At 39.1% G+C, this 18,534-nt stretch overlaps 1 protein-coding gene across 2 annotated transcripts in view; it reads right to left on the reverse strand.

The window, feature by feature from the left end:
- The window catches only part of cpne5a (copine Va), an 83,208-nt gene that overhangs the window by 21,796 nt on the left and 42,878 nt on the right, over positions 1 to 18,534 (reverse strand). For both annotated transcript variants that reach the window (XM_034696721.1, XM_034696720.1), the window contains 5 exons: positions 18,351 to 18,455; positions 14,353 to 14,394; positions 13,975 to 14,050; positions 10,846 to 10,899; positions 9,153 to 9,214 (listed from right to left, as the gene is read on the reverse strand). In XM_034696721.1, the coding sequence (XP_034552612.1) occupies positions 9,153 to 9,214; positions 10,846 to 10,899; positions 13,975 to 14,050; positions 14,353 to 14,394; positions 18,351 to 18,455 (339 nt within the window). The remainder of the gene's footprint in view (positions 1 to 9,152; positions 9,215 to 10,845; positions 10,900 to 13,974; positions 14,051 to 14,352; positions 14,395 to 18,350; positions 18,456 to 18,534) is intronic.

Consider the following 18,534-nt stretch of genomic DNA (forward strand, 5'->3'; position numbering starts at 1 on the left):
ATTTTGCTTGACCAGAGGGATTAATATCTGACATTGGTTAGATAATCTCTTTAGCAGGAACTGAACACTGAGGATATAAAGTTATGGATATTCCTGTGGAAGTGGGATGGAGAGAGTTCATAGCATGATCAACAACAGTATTTCATTACTGGGAGAAGTGGGAGTGTGTGGACAGAGTTTGTGAAAGACAGTTAAAGAGATGTCAAATAGAGCTGTTACAACAAGTTAGTGGATCTGGGTGAGGACAAACGTCACTTTGGACTAAAAATAAAAGTAACACAAAGCTGTTGATTTATTTTTCTCTCTCTTCTCAGTTATCTTTCTTTGTGAAAATGGGGGAATGGAGGGAGGTAGAGCCATAGCCGATGCCAGTCAGTGAGTTCTTCCCCAAACAGGATTCTCGACCTTGTCTTCTTTCAATCATCTTTCCTTTTCCTGAAAATTGGGGTGTTAGGGAGACTAGAGTGTACAGCCAACCCCAATCAGGTTGAGTTCTACCCAAGCACGCTTCTAACCCTGGCTCTGTCACCCTTTCTTCTTTCTAACATCTCTCTTCCCGTATAGAAATTGGCAAGTAGGAATGGTGGAGTGTACAGCCAACTGAGGGTTCCACCAACTATTCAACTAGTCGGCCCTGTAGGCAACAGTCAACTTTTTTACTTTACATAGCGTGCCTTGTCACAGTGGAATGTTTGAGCTGTTGCTAGAGCCCTTCTTTCTACATTTTTCTTCGACAACTGTTTTTAAAAATCAGTAGTCATGAAAGCCTTACGGCCTTCCCTTGCAGACTGAGTTCCAGCCCAAACAGGCCCTTTCCCACCCTCTTTAACATCTCTCTTCTTTAACTCTTCTCTGTTTTTCATATGGATATGATGGGCAGTGAGAGCTAGCATGGAAAGGTGTGGTTCCCCAGACGCTGGAGCTAACTATTGAGTCCCCAAGGTGTTGTGGACTTGACAAAGCACCTGTGCCCACTTGATAAGCCCTGTTGATGTGATGGCTCTTGCTGGTCATATAATTCCACGGTTGGAGTATGGGGGCTATTAGGGTCCAAGTGATGGGTAAGGGTATCAGTGCTGTCAACACTTGGAGCTTGCAAATACAGAAACTGGGTCTGTTGAGTGTCAGTGCAGTTTGGATTGCGGCTATGTGGTGGGCTATGCAAATTATCAGGAGGGAAAAAACATTGGGATGTTGGGACAAAAAAATGGGTTTTTTATCATCGATTCGTTGAAAAGAGGAACAAATCTGATCAAAACTGTGCAAAGTTTGTTGTTTTTCTACTATGGTGAGAACTGAAGCCTCTTGTTTTAGCCAATTATACAGCACTCCTCTCATAACTATAAAGGAAACATGCATTTAATCTACACAGGCCCATTCCCAGCACCCATTACATGTTTGACTGTCCCAGTGGACAAATCATTTGTATTTAATGAGGTTTTTCTTGTCCTCAGTGGAGGGGTTAAAGGTGACATATTACGCTCTTTTTCATCAAAGTATATTGGTCTAAGAGGTCCCCAAAACATGTCTTTAAAGTTTATTGCTCAAAAAACACTTTGAAATCAGATTTTGGCATGCCTGTAAACCCCTCTTTTTCAGCCCTGCTCAGAACAGACTGTTTTCTGTGTCTGTGCCTTTAAATGAGAATGAGCTCTCTGACCACGCCCCCTCAGGAAGTGGAAGTGGCCTCGGCTGTCCAGCACGTTGATCTAATGTTTACATGTTAGCCGAATATACACGGCTGCTCACAGACCCACGTTACTTCAACCCTCTGAATTTGATCCAGAATCTGATCCTGACGGAGAGGCGCCTGCAGCAGGACCTTTCTGAAGGATTGGTCACAGATTTAGTGTTTCTTGTTGTTTTATTTATCAGTATGTCGACGTGTGTCTTGGTACACAGCTACGAACATGTAGCTATGTGGCTATGCTAACTAGCCCTAGCACTTTTCCATGAAAAATAAAAATCATCCACTAGATCTTCAAATCTGCAGACGTGGGGAGTAAAACCGACCTTTGTGGTTATTAAGACAGCCTACAACTAGCATGCCTCCCTCCTAAGCTCCTTGTTAGCACACACGTGTGCAGGTAATGAAAAATGGAGGAGAGGTTGAGTTGTAATTTAAACAGTCTATGGGCTGAACAAGCTCCGAGCTCTGACTTCCGTTACAGACCGGATGTCGTTGTGACGTATGAAAAACACTGAAAACTGAAACGGCTTGTTTCAGCACACATTTACAGAAAGGTGGAGAAATCAAAACAGGGGCAGAATGGATTTTTTTCATTTTCGTGGGGTTTGTAGACATGCCAGGGACACATATTTCAGGTACAGAACCATTAAAAAGTCGATTTTGTATGATATGTCACCTTTAAGGATGGGTAGTTGGGGTTTTCTTCTTAAATTCAATTGAGACAGCAAATATTTGGGTTATAGATGAAACCTACCAAAATGTTCAGCAGAAAATAGTCTTAACTGACTCAAAAATTGCAAAGTTTTTTTCAGTGAAATTGACCAGAACAGTGGATACTTCCCCTGAAGTCTCTTTGATCTAACACTATAAGTCTGCTGTTTCTTCTTCCATGGATACAGTTAATCTCACCCATCATGGACAGGCAGCTCACTCATTATTTCATCCCTCCACTGCCAGCACTAGTAATCTTGTTTATTTTCTCCATCAGTCTGTCATGCAATCTGCTCCTAGCAGACAATCTGTTGAATGCAATATCTTTTATTTTGCTTTTGATTGAGGGGAATGGACATGAAATCATATCTTTCCAGCTGCGTCATAAACCTCTTAGCTACCTTACCTTGAATAGATCATGGAGACATATTGAATAGCAGCCGTGCACAAATAACGTTTTAGCCTTGTATATCTAGAATATACATCATAATGGACATCACATGGAGATGAGGAAAGCCACAGAATCATAAATCTGATACAATCTTTATAGTCTTCTAATACATGACTAAATGCTCCAGCTTGTATTTGTCTGGGGAAAAGAAAAACTAAATGAAACTAATTCAATGAAATATGTGATACTGTATTTAACAAGGTAATCTAAAACAATAAGCTCACAGGGAAATCAATAAAAATGCAGCCCATAGAGAGGTTATGAGGAAGTGGAAAAAATCAGGAAATAAATTCATCTAATACATGCAACAAAAGTGTAAAAATGAATTCATGATAAAATAAAATAAGTGTGAGAGGATTTTTGAATCCCTGTAGGGAGCTCTCCAGAGTTCAGGTGCTGTTGATGTTGGCCGACTCAATAACATAATTAGATGTAGTTAATGAGGCCTACATCACCTAAACATGGAATTTTTAAATCAACATATATCATCCTCAAATTAAGTTTGACACAAGCAGAGTCTAATGAACCCACCCAAAAAACATGTTAATTTTCTGTTCTCTGACCTGAGATACACTTTGGTACAAAATCTAACCTCCATAGTTTCCAAGGTATGTTTCTGACAAATCTTATCTCTACAGGTTTTTCTGGGACATAAGGACTTCCATTGTTAAGAGCAGTTCTCTTATAAAGTATTGGGTAGACGTTGACAACACAAGGCACAAAGACTACAGCAAGCCTTTTCTGAAGATTTCAAAAGACTTATAGCTGAAACAAATGAGAACACCAATAATGGAATGATGTTTTTTTTGATAATTTTCAGATTTATTTTTATACCTCCATGAACCCTGAGTGATTTTTAAAGTAATAGTTTTTATCATCGAGCCCTCTCTCAGGGACCTAACTGAAATCATACAAAAGAACTGATGAGCTTTTAACATCACTAAATGTCTGTAACAAAAAGATGAAGTACCACTCCACATAATGTTTCACTCCCTGTGCTCGGTCACGTTAATTGAAGTGATAATCTTTCTTTTCTGTACCAAATAGTTTTCTGTGAATAGTTTTTAAGCATGAAGGCTATAAAGCTATTTCAAGCTTCACAGCGATGGTTTTATTAAAAGTTAAATCCCAATCCGCTTATGAGCGACAAGATTCTGGTGAAATGCAGCTTTAACAACAGATAAAGACAAAAGTAACATGTGTGCAGCTTTGACTGAGGCTTCAGTTACATTACACGGGTCTAGCAGCTCTTTTAGAATTACACTTAAATATTTGTAAAGTAGGTTGAACTTTTAAGTAACATCAAAACAATTAATATGCTGTATGAATATACCTTTTTCTGATTTCACCCACTTGATCAAGACGTTCCCCTGGGTCGTGTTTTTCTCAGGCGGAGAGTTTATGTGCAGGTTTTTTACTAGTTAACATTTGAACAGAAGGCTCACCTTCTGCTCTATAACTCCTGCAGTTTTATAATGTAATATAACTTTTAATTCAGTGGAATCACAAAGCAGGTAGCCAATAAGCGTTATATGGGCTCGACAGAGCTCCATCTTTATGAAATGTTTTCTTCTGGTGCTGGATTTTGTCGGCTGTAAATATAACAGTAGAAGTGTTTTTCTCAGCACTCTGCAGCTCTGCTTCAAACTTTCTGCAAGAAATGTGGGCAGATGGTTTGCCAGTGAAATCTTTGATCACTGGGTTAGTGTCATAACTTTCTCCTTGTAATTGGAAAATATGATTTAGCCATCTGTAATGAGCAGTCAACACTACGCTTCATGTTGTGATATTGTTCTGAATTTTCACTTCATGAAATTTGATTTAAGATGGATATTTATCTGTTCTCGTGTATGAAAAAACTCAGTCTCAAAATATTTGCAGACCTGCTGTCTGGCTTTTTTTACTCTCTTTGGGTGCAGACTGACCACAGACAGATATAACTCTAAATCTCTGATCCCTAACATTCAAGAATAGTACAATGTCTCTCACTAAAATCTCCGAGATTCCTTTCCTGCTAAAAATAACTCAAGCCATAACAGAGGCAGGGAGTACGTCTTGGTATCAGCAAGTCCCACTGCTCCTATTTAGGTTACTAAGAGCTTGGAAGAGTGTTTATCTGGGTTCTTATAAATATGAAATTATGACAGGGGAACATAAACAATACAAAAAAAGAAATAGTGCATCTCTATGAGGGGCGTGACCTACGATACGATACGATACGATACAATACGATACGATACGATACGATACGATACGATACGATACGATACGATACAATACGATACGATACGATACGATACAATACGATACAATACGATACAATACAACACAATACGATACGATACAATACGATACGATACGATACGATACGATACAACACAATACGATACGATACAATACGATACGATACGATACGATACAACACAATACGATACGATAAGATACAACACAATACGATACGATAAGATACAACACAATACGATACGATACGATAAGATAAGATACAACACAATACGATACGATACGATACAACACAATACGATACGATACAATACGATACGATACGATACGATACAACACAATACGATACGATAAGATACAACACAATACGATACGATACAATACAACACAATACGATACGATACGATACGATAAGATAAGATACAACACAATACGATACGATACGATAAGATAAGATACAACACAATACGATACGATACGATAAGATACGATACAACACAATACGATACGATACGATACAACACAATACGATACGATACGATACGATATGATACGATACAACACAATACGATACGATACGATACGATAAGATACAACACAATACGATACGATACAACACAATACGATACGATACGATACGATACAACACAATACGATACGATACGATACAACACAATACGATACGATACGATACGATACGATACAACACAATACGATACGATACGATACGATAAGATACAACACAATACGATACGATACGATACGATACGATACAACACAATACGATACGATACGATACGATACGATACAACACAATACGGTATGATACAATACGATACAATACGGTACGATATGATACAAAGAAAAAAGGCCCATTTAAAAATGAATACATATTTTAGAGCTTGACAGTTTCAATCAACTAGTTTAGAGGATTTTATGCTTAGCTAAAAGCTAACCAACTTTCTTTTATGTACCTGTAGCATAAATCACTACAGCCAGGTTTTTTTCCCAATCAGCTATCATTCCCCTCTAGCCTTCAGTAAAACTTCTTCAACATGAGTACCAGTGTGAGTCTAGTTTGTTGAACGTAGGAATGCAACCCTTGCTCATGTCATTGGTTTCAAAAGGGGAATCATTAAATATTGACACAGTGAGTTAAGTTAATAGCACCTTATTTTTTCAATTAAAGTATCAATAATTGAATCACACAAATCAGGATGACAATATTTTTCCGTAACAAAATTTTGTCCCACCCCATATTTACTATGTATGTATGTTAAAGTCAGGTATATTTTAAACTTATTTTGGTTTGTTTTTTGTCTTTTACCCTTGGTTTTTTCTAAAGCGTCTCAAGAAAAAATTATATCAGGTGCAGACAGGTAGCATAGTTATAAAAACAAACCCCTTGAGTGCATGTGAGTGAGTACGCATGTGTGTGTCCGTTTGGTGAGCTGGAGAGAGAGCAGCGGGACAGATCTGGGACACTCAGCCGTCAGTGGCAAAGCAGCAGAGAAGTAAAACCAGGGCAGCCACTGATCCACTGAGAAACATTTCCATATGTGACAGGTTGGCCGCCTTTAATTAAGCTCTCAGATCTCCTCCATATTTTATCACAGTCATTCATATTCAGTCAATCTGTTGAATGGATATGGACAAGATCCTCTCCTTAAGGAGCAGACCTTCTCATATGAGATAATATTTCCAGCCAGTCATTAACAAGAGTCAATAACGGTGAAAGGAAATGTGGACGTTTGCTTTTACTGCAGAGGACAGAGTCCAGAGAATCAAATATTGTGTTTAAATCTTCTCTATTGAATGTCAGAGCACGGATCCTCTTCCTTATTTCCATGTATAAGTCAGAGGAATGACACATTTACAATGCCCGCAACACTCGTTGAAATTCACTGTATGCTGTAGTAAGTTCAAGAAATCCAGTTAACTCCCTGTATTGGCTGATATTATGTTATTGCACAAACAGAAAGTGAAACTGCAGAAAAAAGTTTGCTGAACTTTATTTTATTTCTCTCACTGTCTCCATATATACATTTTATCTGTCCTGCTACTTCAACTAAGCTGCTTGTAAAGGTTTCAGTGAACCCCAGTGGCATTCTTATATTCAGCAATAGAATACAGAACGGATAATACAACCTTTACGTTATTTTTCCCATACATTTTTTATGCGGTACCATCATAAGGAGTTGAAAGGCACACAAGAATTTCTGATAACCTAAAACAAAGATCTTAACAGTGCATGGAAGCAAGTTGGTAAACAACTGAAACTGCACTGCAAATGTAAAAATACAGCAAAATAAGGCAAAGGTTCAAGTTGTAGTTGCTTTGGTCAAGACAGCAACGGTATCTTTGAAAATAAACACAAGTAGCAATAAGAGCTTTGTAAAACAGCAATATCTTTTCCTACTGGACTGTCTTTAGGGAATTCTGTTGAGGGTGACGGGGTTAAAACCTCTTCAAGAAATAAACAGTGTTATTGAGGAGAAGACGACCTCTGAGCTTCTCTTATGAGAAAAACATTTCTGTGTATAACAAATACACATCATATTAAATACAACTGGGTTAAATTTCATGAAAGCTATCATAAGAAACATATAGTTTGTGCCGATTTTGGCAATCCCAGTTGACAAAGTGGTACTGCCTCTCTCTTTGCTGATTTGGTCCTGTTCATGTGAAACTATTATTCTCTAATGAAGAATATCATCCTACTGTTTTTTAACAGTCAAACCTGTCACTGACTGTGAATCCTTTCAGTGGAAAAAGTCAACAAAGGCTGTTTCTGCAGGGTACTGTTATTCACTTTGCTTGACACCTACCCTGTGGCAGTGATTACAGGCATTAAATAATACCAGATAGAAATGATCAGTGTGGTTCCTAATGTACTTGTTTGCTTTTGTAGGTCATCTAGATCAGAACTAAACTAATGCTGTTTTCTAACCAGCTAAACCTCCTTACATAAGCTGAAAGTATTCGCCTTTTGTATTGCAAGGCATCCATAAGTGGTTGGTTTTTATGTTTTATACAACTAAGTTCCACATGATACATAAAAAAGGTTCCATAAAAACCCAAATTACCAGAAACAACAAGTCTACAAATGACTGTTGATATTAGTAATATTTACAAGTTGGAGGCTTGTTATTACGATAATGATAATGGCTCATTCTTTACCTCTGTCAACTTGAATTGGTCATTTTTTGTGGATTTGATAGAAAATATGCAGACCACAAGCACATACTAGACATGTATGTGACCAGCATCTAAATGTATCATATACAGTTAGCCAGATGTTGTGCTGCTTGATAACTTAGTCCTTGTTGTTCATTGTAAAATATGGATGTAATAACTCAGATATTTTCTAATATCAGTGGTTAAACTACCTGATACAAAACTTCTCCTTATTAATTGAAAAGTCTAAGTTACACTGTGCTGCCACAAAATTGGGACACATCTTAAAGCAGCAGTGTGTAGGAGTACGCTTCTTAGAGGTGAGGCTGCAGAGTTACACCAACTGATATCCATTCTCCTCATACTCCACACCAAATTTGTAAAAACAACAACAACAACAAACAGATAGTGTTTGTTTCATCTACTACAGGCTACAAGCATAGCAAGGCAGCGGGGCAGCTTATGAGAAAGTACTTATAAAGAGCTCTTTTCTGAAAAAAAACAATTCTTATGTTCAGCTCATTTTACGCTACCAAAAATGTCCATGTTCCTATTATACTCAGTTGCTGGTCCTGTATTATGGTACACAGCGATCTCTTAAACTCAGATTTATCTTTATTCTACAGACAATTTGCCACCTCTGCAGACTTGTACAAGAACAGCCTTCTTGTGTCAAACTTGTATACATCACTCTACAAAGTGAAGCTCAAACATCCAAGTTCTATTACAAAACACATTTTCTGAAAGGAGAGAGAATTAAATTACTTTTGTTTGGGTTTTCTGCGTCATTGCCCTGAGGAGCAGGCCATAAAGGAAGTATTTAGATAAACTGTGTGAATATAAATAGCAACAAAATAATGATTGAAAAAACATTCAACTCACCCTCCTTTAATGTAATCCAGGAAGGTGTGCTCTGACTCCACATTGAATGACAACAAGGACACCTGTGGGATAAAAAAAACAGGTTATCTCGTGCTTTTTAATTAAGGAAAGCAAAATGTACCAATCTACAAATTAACGCTGACCCCTGAACTAACCACCCACAAAATTACTTTTACATGCAGAATGAGTTTGAGGACTGAATGGCGTATTTGTGCTACAATCACTGAGAAAACATCAGTGTGGCTGTGCACTAGTGGATGATCAGTGAGATGGATAACTCGCTCCAGATTTAATTTACAGAATCAGGACCAATAAGAGCAGCCAAAGCATTCTCATAATGATGAAATAGTGCCTGATTTATAAGTGTTGATCACTTTTCTTCACTGACACAACACACGGTGGATTAGTTAAGTCAAGTCTGCATGAATGTCTTGCTGGTTTTCTGACCCCATACATGGAAATATTACAAAAGCTCCTGGTTCAAGGTTTTTGACGTACTAGCTCATGTTTTAAAGAAAAGGCAGAGGCAATGGAAGTTAATTTTTTTTCTGTGGCAACAACAGGCAGCACGTTTTCATCAGAATATGGTTAAAATAACAGATTTTGATCACTGTATGCCACTATCAATATTCAACTGAAAAGTTGTCTGATGTCTGATCTGTGTTTGGGTGCCTGCACCTTTTTTTCTATTCTTAACGCTTGCACATGCTTGCAGGTGACGAGCCAATCACAGCGCCTCTGTACAGACTAGCATCATCTAACTTCTACCTGACTTGTGACAACTACACACATCCAGAGGTTGTCTACAAGGCTCATTCACACCAAAAGCTATGTAACATTAAATATAGTACAGGTAGTATCTGAAAATACAATGTCAGCGACAGAATGTACTTATTATACTCAGCAGCATCTCTCTCTCTTGCTGGGACATGCAGCACAATAGCTGAACAGCACAGTAAGTTGCTACTGTTTAACTTTTCTCAAATGCAGGTTTATCAGCTGTCAGTGTTTCTGAGGCTGTTCTAAATGTTTCCAAGTCTGACATGACTAGCTGAGGGGAACAGACAGCTTGCAGCGACAACAATTGGCAGCCCTTAGTTTCTGACTCAGGCCCAGCAAAATGTCCGTGCATGTTTGGTGCGTCAATTTGAGGGAGGGGCTTAGTGGAGTGATACGAGGTAGCAGATGGAGAGGTGGAAGGTTTTTTTCCATTACAATATTTATGTTGCTACCTGCTGCTTAAAGGCAATATTGTTAGAAAAGTTGATACATGTTAAAGGCTCATTTATCTCTCTGTTGTTCACTTTATAGTGTCACAGCATTTACGTTGCTGTTACCTAGCAGTAGTGTCCAAGGATTGTGTACTTGAGGCACACCCTATACATGACTTCCCATGTGGTAGCCATAGGTTGCTGAGTTCGATTTGAAAGCAGCAACAGACAAGAGTCCCTGTATGCATTTCTACGGACTTGGTTATTGATCCTGACTGAGGTCATGAGAATGTTTTCCAATCTACTCGCTCACTGTCTGGGTCAGAAGCCCCAAGACTGTGAACAGAACAAAACATTTAACAGAGTCGAAGTGTCTCATGCAATCCACTTAGAGGAAAGTTTCTGAAGAATACTAAAGCACTGGAGGGCAGGAGTATAAGTGCATAGGGAGGGTTTGCTCTTATCTCAGAACTCAGACTCACCGTCCCAGAGTTGATGTATCTCTTCTTCTTTATTTTCTTCTTGGCGTTCAGCACCTGGTATGAGGGCGGAATATAAAAAAAGGGGATAATGATAATGTAAACTTACAGCACAATTCTTTTCATCCACCCTTGGGCAAGTAATAAAACCATCTTTGTCCTCCTCCTCCATGTGTGTGAGGGTAATGGAGCATGGGGACTGAATCCAATAACGGCAGTAGGTGAGAATGAGATAGCATTGATCATTCCCCGCAGCATGAAATAGATTATTCAGGGGGATTTTTATAAGCACCCACACTGTGCTGTACATTTGAGATGCACATTATTAAGCTGGGGGAAAGTGGAACATATATCTCCGCCCCAACTATTTACTTGTTATGACGAAAAGATAACCACATTTAGAATGAATTTCATAGAGAGGGGAAGAATAATGTGCAAATAAAGGTGCTGGTTATGAATGACCATAATACCCTATACTTTAAATCAATGTTACATTTAGAGCCTACAGCCAATACATGTATGCAACAAAAACAAGGTCAGCTATCTTTAATGCTTATCCCACAGGTCTGCACACAAACACAAAGCACAGGCCTGGAGGAAACTGTGCTGTATGATATATATATAATAATTCAAAAGGGTACCAACTCTCTTTCTTTCTCCTCCCTCCTGCAGGCTCTTTTCCTATTCTGCCTCTCTGGTCACTTATGCTGCACCTCAACTCCTCCAACGCAGATGATGCTTTAAGCACAGGTCATCCCTCTGTCTATGAAAGGTTCAGCTTACGTCACAGAGACACAACCCTGAATTGCGAGTATGTTTTTAAGCCCCGTGCATGTCAGGTTAAGTTTACAGGATTCTGCACAGAGTAGCTCAGTGATTTACTCAAATTATTTATTTCATTAACTGTGGAAAGTTGGTGTCAGTAGCAATGTGAAACTGATTCAAGGACGGTGACCTGAAGGAACTGCTGGGTTTCATTTCAGATTAAAATATAGAAAGGTTTGGTGAAGGGTAATAGATGCACCTTCTTCTGCCCATGTCAGCAGAGTGAAAGGGCAACTCTGCATGTCACTCCGTCTCTCCTTACCTATCCACATCTAGCCACCATCCTCTCCTTCTCTCCCTCCTCAGTGGCCCTGTTCTTTCCTTAAGTCACCTCCATGACTAATTCAGTAGCTAATGTAACATGGCAAGTGTTTTAATGAGCAGGGGCAAAGAGAAAGCCTCCCAGATCCTTACTGTAATCCCCAATCTGACCCCCCAAGGACCATCCGAAAAGAACTCTAATCAGCACACTTCTGCAGTGTTCTTATTTGTATTCCACACACTGAAAACACCCTCCTCAAGCAGTCTGCTGCAACACTTAACCTCTCAGATGGCTTATGTCGTGTGGGGTTTGGAGGGGCAGGGGAAACTAGCTGTTAACCACAAATAGCCACAACTTTGGCCCCAGAAGCAGCAGTCCACTATTACACTTTGCAGAGAACAAAGGCACACAGATTTGCTCTTAGAAATCCTCCAAGTTTCTCACTTTGGAACCTAGAAATGAAGCTTTGGTTCCTCTTTGTTTTTTAGCAGGAATCTCAATTTGTTTCAAAGGTGCTTCTCTTAACTCCAATCACATCTGATCAGAAGTGGGCAGCAATTAGAACAGGTGTGACACACCCACAATGTATTGGGGATGTGTCCAGATCTGATCACTCAGTATTTGAAGATGGTCTGGGTTGAATTTGGGCACATTCCTTTGGCAGGGTGTACAGTAAGGAAGGCAAGACAGCTTCTGGACATGTTTGAAGTGCAGCATACAAGTAGTTCTTATTATTAAGATGCAGTGCAGTGTGAATAAAAATGTTTTATTGAGGGGAAATTAATGTAAAATGCAGATACATCTTTCTGTGTGCTGTTGTAAACCGACATCCCCAGTTGCAACTGAGTCAATGACAGAACTGTAGAGTAAGACTTATCTTTGAAAAACGTTTAAAATCACATCCTCACTTCGGTCCACATAAAGCCACTCCCTCCCTCTCTTTTGCTTGTCCACATTAGAACACCTTCTCACTCCCTATAGCCTCTTTCACAAAATTTCCCAGAGTTTCTCATTCCTACATGCCCCTCACAGCATGATGTCTTCCATACCAGACAGAGGAGGTTGGGGTGGGAGATTGATCTCGAGAGGCAGGACATGACATCAAAAGCAAACTGCGGTGTAATATTTGAAACATGATGGTGGATGAAGCAACACAGTGCACTATGATGACACTATGAAGAGGGATGCTGTTTTCACTGTACTCATGTTGAAATAAATCTCTTTTTAATCTTTAATACTTCATTCATCCTTTTTGGTGTTGTTCTACCAGGTTTACATAGGTCACTTGGTATGAACATCATCATATCCTCAGCCAAACGCTAGAAGTGAAAATCCCAAAGTATTTCCTGTTAAACTTACCCTGACTTATTCAGGGTTTTTACTAGAGGGCTGACAGGACCCCGCCTTCTGGGTGAAGTCGAGATGAAAATTTTTGCTGTTAGTGTTCGCAAACTCAGCCCGAGACTTTTTAAAGTTCTTTGGGGTTCTGTCTATGTGTGAATGCAGCTTATGTCTCCTGTGAATCTGCATCAGTCTTTCTTCAGTTTATGGTTTTGAGGCTAAAAAAGATTATTGATAAATGTTTGTTTGCATTTAGAGTAAGAAAGGGAGATCCGATCACATGTGGTCACTGTCTGCACATTCAGAGATGAAAGTTAATGCAACCACAGTCATGGTAGAGTAGACCACTTGCGATGAAACTAGGATGTATGGTTTTACCAGATGTAATCGGTTTGGTTTAAAATGTAATTTCATAGAAAACTGAGGCAGTTTGACACAAAGGAGGTTATGTTCACATTTAATCTAGTTCTACTTTAAATAGATCAAAGAGGATGTGAAGGTAAATAACTCTGCTTAAAAAGATTTAGAATAACTTTTTTGAAGACTAAATATAGGCACAGTGTTGTGATCTTGAAAATAGTTAAGCTATTAGACAAATAAAAATGTGAATCTTCAAAATGTGTGGGTTTTTTTCTAAGATCCTTTGCTCCAAGGAAAAACCACCGGGCCAGATACCAGGAAAGACCATTTTCATCTCCACTAACCTCATAGACGTTCAGCTGGCTCTGACCTCGACACAGCTCTTTGTAGCTGGTTGTGAATTCTCCAATGAAATCGTGGCTGAAGAAAAGAGACAGAAATTGCATCATACACTTCTCATTCAGTCACCGCAGGTGCAACCCTGAGAGGTGGGAGATGAAAGAAGCAGGAGGAATTAAACCGCAGCTACTGAGGTACAGATGGAGTCTTTTTATTAATGAATACAAGCAAGTACAAATGATGGATAATGTGTTGATGAAAATGTAAATTATGGAGTGATTACATTTAAAAAAACTCATGGACAGAGGGCAAGGCATTTAATACATTTATAAAATGACATGAATAAGGAAAGTAGTAAAACTTTCTGTGGGGGCATTCGTTACCTTCCATCTCTGTCCCAGTCATAGACCTCCACCTTGATTGTCCTGTAAAAAAAAGAGACAAGTGTTTGTGGGAGTGCAATAAAACATGTGAGGAACTACAAAGAGTTGACAGAGACCGTTTAAAAAACACAATTAACACAAGTTATCAAAGCTCATTTGGTGTACGTGAAGTCTGAACTGATCAGTTTGCTTTGGATGCAACTTTGGAAAACAACCTTCTGAGGATCCAATAAATGAAACAATTGAGTAACATCTTTGAAGCTGGAGTGTATCAAACACTTGGATGAGTCAGTTATTTTATTAAAACAAATACAAATAATTTAACTGTGCTTGCAACCAATCAGCATTCAAAAGGCTTTGTCATCAAGGATTTTATTGAACTGTTTAACACTACGTTTCTATTTCTCACAGAAGAGAGAGAAGGTTTATAGATTTGCCAACAGTTGGGGAAAAATATTTCCCCCGCATACGCCAAAGATAGAAAACCAACCTCTTGAGATGGAACGTATTTTGTAAGCTCCAGAAATAAGAAGGCGAGAAACCAAATAAACATGCCTGAGAGAATTCACTGTGAGAGCAAGAGCAAAGTGCTTTGTCTTTTCTTCTTGATCTGATTGAAAGATCAGTGGCTTCCCCCCTGTCAGCAGCTGTCAATCATCTGTCAGAGGGTCTAGGAGGAGGCAAGGTGATGGAGGGATCCTGGTATCCTGACCTGAACTCATTCTGTCTGCACTGAATGTATTTCACCTCCTTACAAACAATCTGTGTTGTGCAGACATTGATTAAGCGAGAAATGAACTGCGAATCTGCCCTGAAACCAGCAGTTTTCTCTTCATACTGAGAAAACAAACAACCCAGTTAAATATTCAGATGCTCAGTGTAGGAGTGAGAGAACATTCAAATCATCCTGGTACTCTAAAACGCCAGAAAATATAAAAACAAATATGTTTTGACACTCAGGGCCAGTGTGGCAGTTGACTCCCCAGTGATGTGTCAGTCAACATCAATTTTCTCTAATGTCATTTTCTCACAACTAGTGTTCGGAGTCATGAGCAGCACTGAGACACATTAAATCCCCTGGTGGAGATAGAGAGAATTAGATCCCAGAACAATTTTGTCTTGCTTCCTGCACACACTGCATGTTAGATTGAACTGGGAGAGATATCACCTCCTGATCTCTGTTAAAGCCAAATAATTACAAGAGATTTACAGATTCACATGTGGCCAAAAGACGAGCCTGAGGAGACAGAGTGAACACGATTGTTAGATTTAGCTGTAAAACATGGGCACAGAGTAAATATAAAGAATGAAACATGAGGATTTTCTGAGTTAACTTTGTCTCTCAATTTCCTTTCGGATGTTTTGTCTTGATTAAGGGTATAAATCTCTCCATAACAAGACGATGCGAGTCGATTTGAACCTTGCTGGGTATGATTCAAGGATGATTCATTAAAATGAAATATGATTCAGTGCAGTTCAGTTTGGTTCAATAAGACTGGGTTTGGTTCAGTTTGATGCAATTTGATAATTAAATCCTAAATGAGTTTTTACTAAATATAACTGAGAAACAATCTGTCTTTTTGTTAATTACTTTTCCAAGAGACACGAGACTAAATTAACTGTACAAACTAAAGTAACAATCAATAAACTGAAGTCTTCATCACACACCCATGCTCAGGTGTCTTACCATGACACGTAGTTTACAGGAGAAATATGAAAACCTGTTATATCTAACACAGGAATCTTGACTTTTCTTTACATCTACCGTCATTGGCTTTGCAAAGCTGTGCTGGCAACTAAGTTTGTTTTGTTAGATTGAACAAAAAGTGTATGACAGAGCGTTAGACAGAAGAAAAATGCCGTTGTGTTAAAATTGCACTGACAGCAGTTGAAGACATTGCTTCTCTCACTGCTTCTGTGTTTCTCAAGAATGGATTGAACATGATATGTAGGCATAGATTATTTAACTAAGCTATTAATTTGAGAATCCTCTCTTTCACAGTTGGTTCAATGCTGTCTGCTTGGTATCTTGTAACTCAGATTTAGTGGATAAACCATGTCACAAAGCCATAATGTCTAAAACCATAGTAATAAAACCAACTGTAGATGTTTTGAAAATCCCAGACTTCTCAAAATTGTGGCTGGAAAAAGTTAAATACTGGGGGCTGCTCGTGCTGCTTTTTAATGCAGGCATTGAATCATAGGTTTGGTCGTGGGGTCTCATCAGGTGAAATATGTCTTGCAGCTGATGTACCCAATCACTTTTCTACAAAGCGTACAGATTGAGCAGACTTTTGGAAAAATGTTCCATCCTTCATGTTAAGTGCACATGACTTGATGGCTGAGGTGGAGCCATTCACAGGCGTTGCTGTTCTCAAGCCGTGAGCTAAGCAACGCTACCCAATCAGCCAGCAAAGATGCCAAGCACAGTTTGCAGAAATAGCAAAGTAAAACCTCATCAACAAGATCAAAATATTGAAACCCACCCATAAACTGGTTTGTATGACTTTTTTTTACCAATGCAGCACACTCAGATCTTTAACGTTAACATCAGTAACCCGTTCAGATCAGTGACTCACAGAAATGAACACCCCTCATCTTGATCTTCATCTCTTGAGAGACTCAGCCTCTTGTCTCTTCAGACTTTGAATGGTGTCTTTGAGTTTTGTACATACGTTTGGTGTAAGGTTTACAGGTCCAAATTCCTATACTTCACATGTCTGCAACTATCTATCATATATTTATAATCTGTTTTTCTCACTGTGACTTCACCGCTTTTAATTCTGTCTTTTTAGTGCACATAAATCTACAGTACGTTTGTCTCACCTGTGTTACTCTTCTCAAGCTTCCTTTAATTTTTCCCTGACTTGAGTCACAGCTCTGAGGAGAGAGCGGTTTGTGTACTGCAGAGTTAGTGAAGCCCCTTGAGGAAAATTGTGGCCTATATAAATTTAATTGACTCGACCCAAAAACATTTAAGAACAAAAGCAAAAGCCCTGTGGCTCAATCAAATCCGCATAATGCATAAAGAAGAAAGAGGCTGTGTTTTTGACAGATGCCTGAGTCAAAGAAATTCACAGTCTCAGAATCACTGCCAATACTGTGGGTCATATCCAGGCCAGCTGAAATTATTAAAAAGCGTTTATAATTCAAACATAATTTAAAATTTGATATGCTGAGAAGTGGTTAATCCAAAAAATAAGAAACGGCAGTGGCTCTGCTGTGTAAATCTTCGAAAAGAGCTAGTAGAAAAACACAGTACAGCAAACTTCAGATATCTTGGGCGAATCGTCAGGGGACCCTAAATTGGCATAAATTCCTCTTGCCATCAAAATCCTCAAAGGGAGTCAAGCGTCTTTCAAGCTTCCTCTCCATCTGGCTGACCCAATTAGCTTCTCCATGCAGGTGAGCAGAGATGGGATCGAAGTGAAGAACCTTCGCTGACACCCAGCGTGGAGGAGAGGGCAAGCTTTGACATGTTCTTTGACAACTCTTACACACTCACATTGCTATCTGGGTCTAAACACACACACACACACACACACACACACACATATAGCGAGGCTTCTCAATATCTCCAGAACAGCAGGTACAGCTATTCTTCCTGCTTTGACTACTTTTTTCACCTTTTTTTTTACTTTTTGCTACAACTCTTCTTGCTCCTCAGGTTTCCTGCAAGCCTTTTGCTTGATTTAGATAAGATAGGAGATGCCTCTGGAAACACTTAGAATGCTTTGAAATGCTTCTGCTGGTTGTGGGCAAATCAATAAACATTCAGGCAGGGTGGCATAAAGGTAGAGATAGGAGCATGTCTGCAGAAGATGAAATAACAGTGAAAAAAAATCAATGGTGTCCAAGTTTGATGCACCAAACCCATTCTGAAAAAATATACACCACATATTGAAACTCTGCATGGCTTTGCTTTCCAGAGAAAAATCACACTATCAGAGTAAGTGTCAGTGTGGGTGTGCAGAACAATTTATTGTACATCATCCTACCTGTCATAGTCGCCATTGCAGAGCGCTCTGACAGGGATGGAGAAGGGCTGCCACACAGGGTTCAGCGTGTTCTTCACCACTTCAGTCTTGTGGCAGATGGTGAACCTGAAGACGCAGGTTCACAGGGATTTAAAATACTAAACACGTCTTCAGAGAAAAAGCCCTACAGTAGAATCTTCACAAC

This window comes from Notolabrus celidotus, chromosome 11 (assembly GCF_009762535.1).
Source record: "Notolabrus celidotus isolate fNotCel1 chromosome 11, fNotCel1.pri, whole genome shotgun sequence".
Classification (NCBI taxonomy): domain Eukaryota; kingdom Metazoa; phylum Chordata; class Actinopteri; order Labriformes; family Labridae; genus Notolabrus; species Notolabrus celidotus.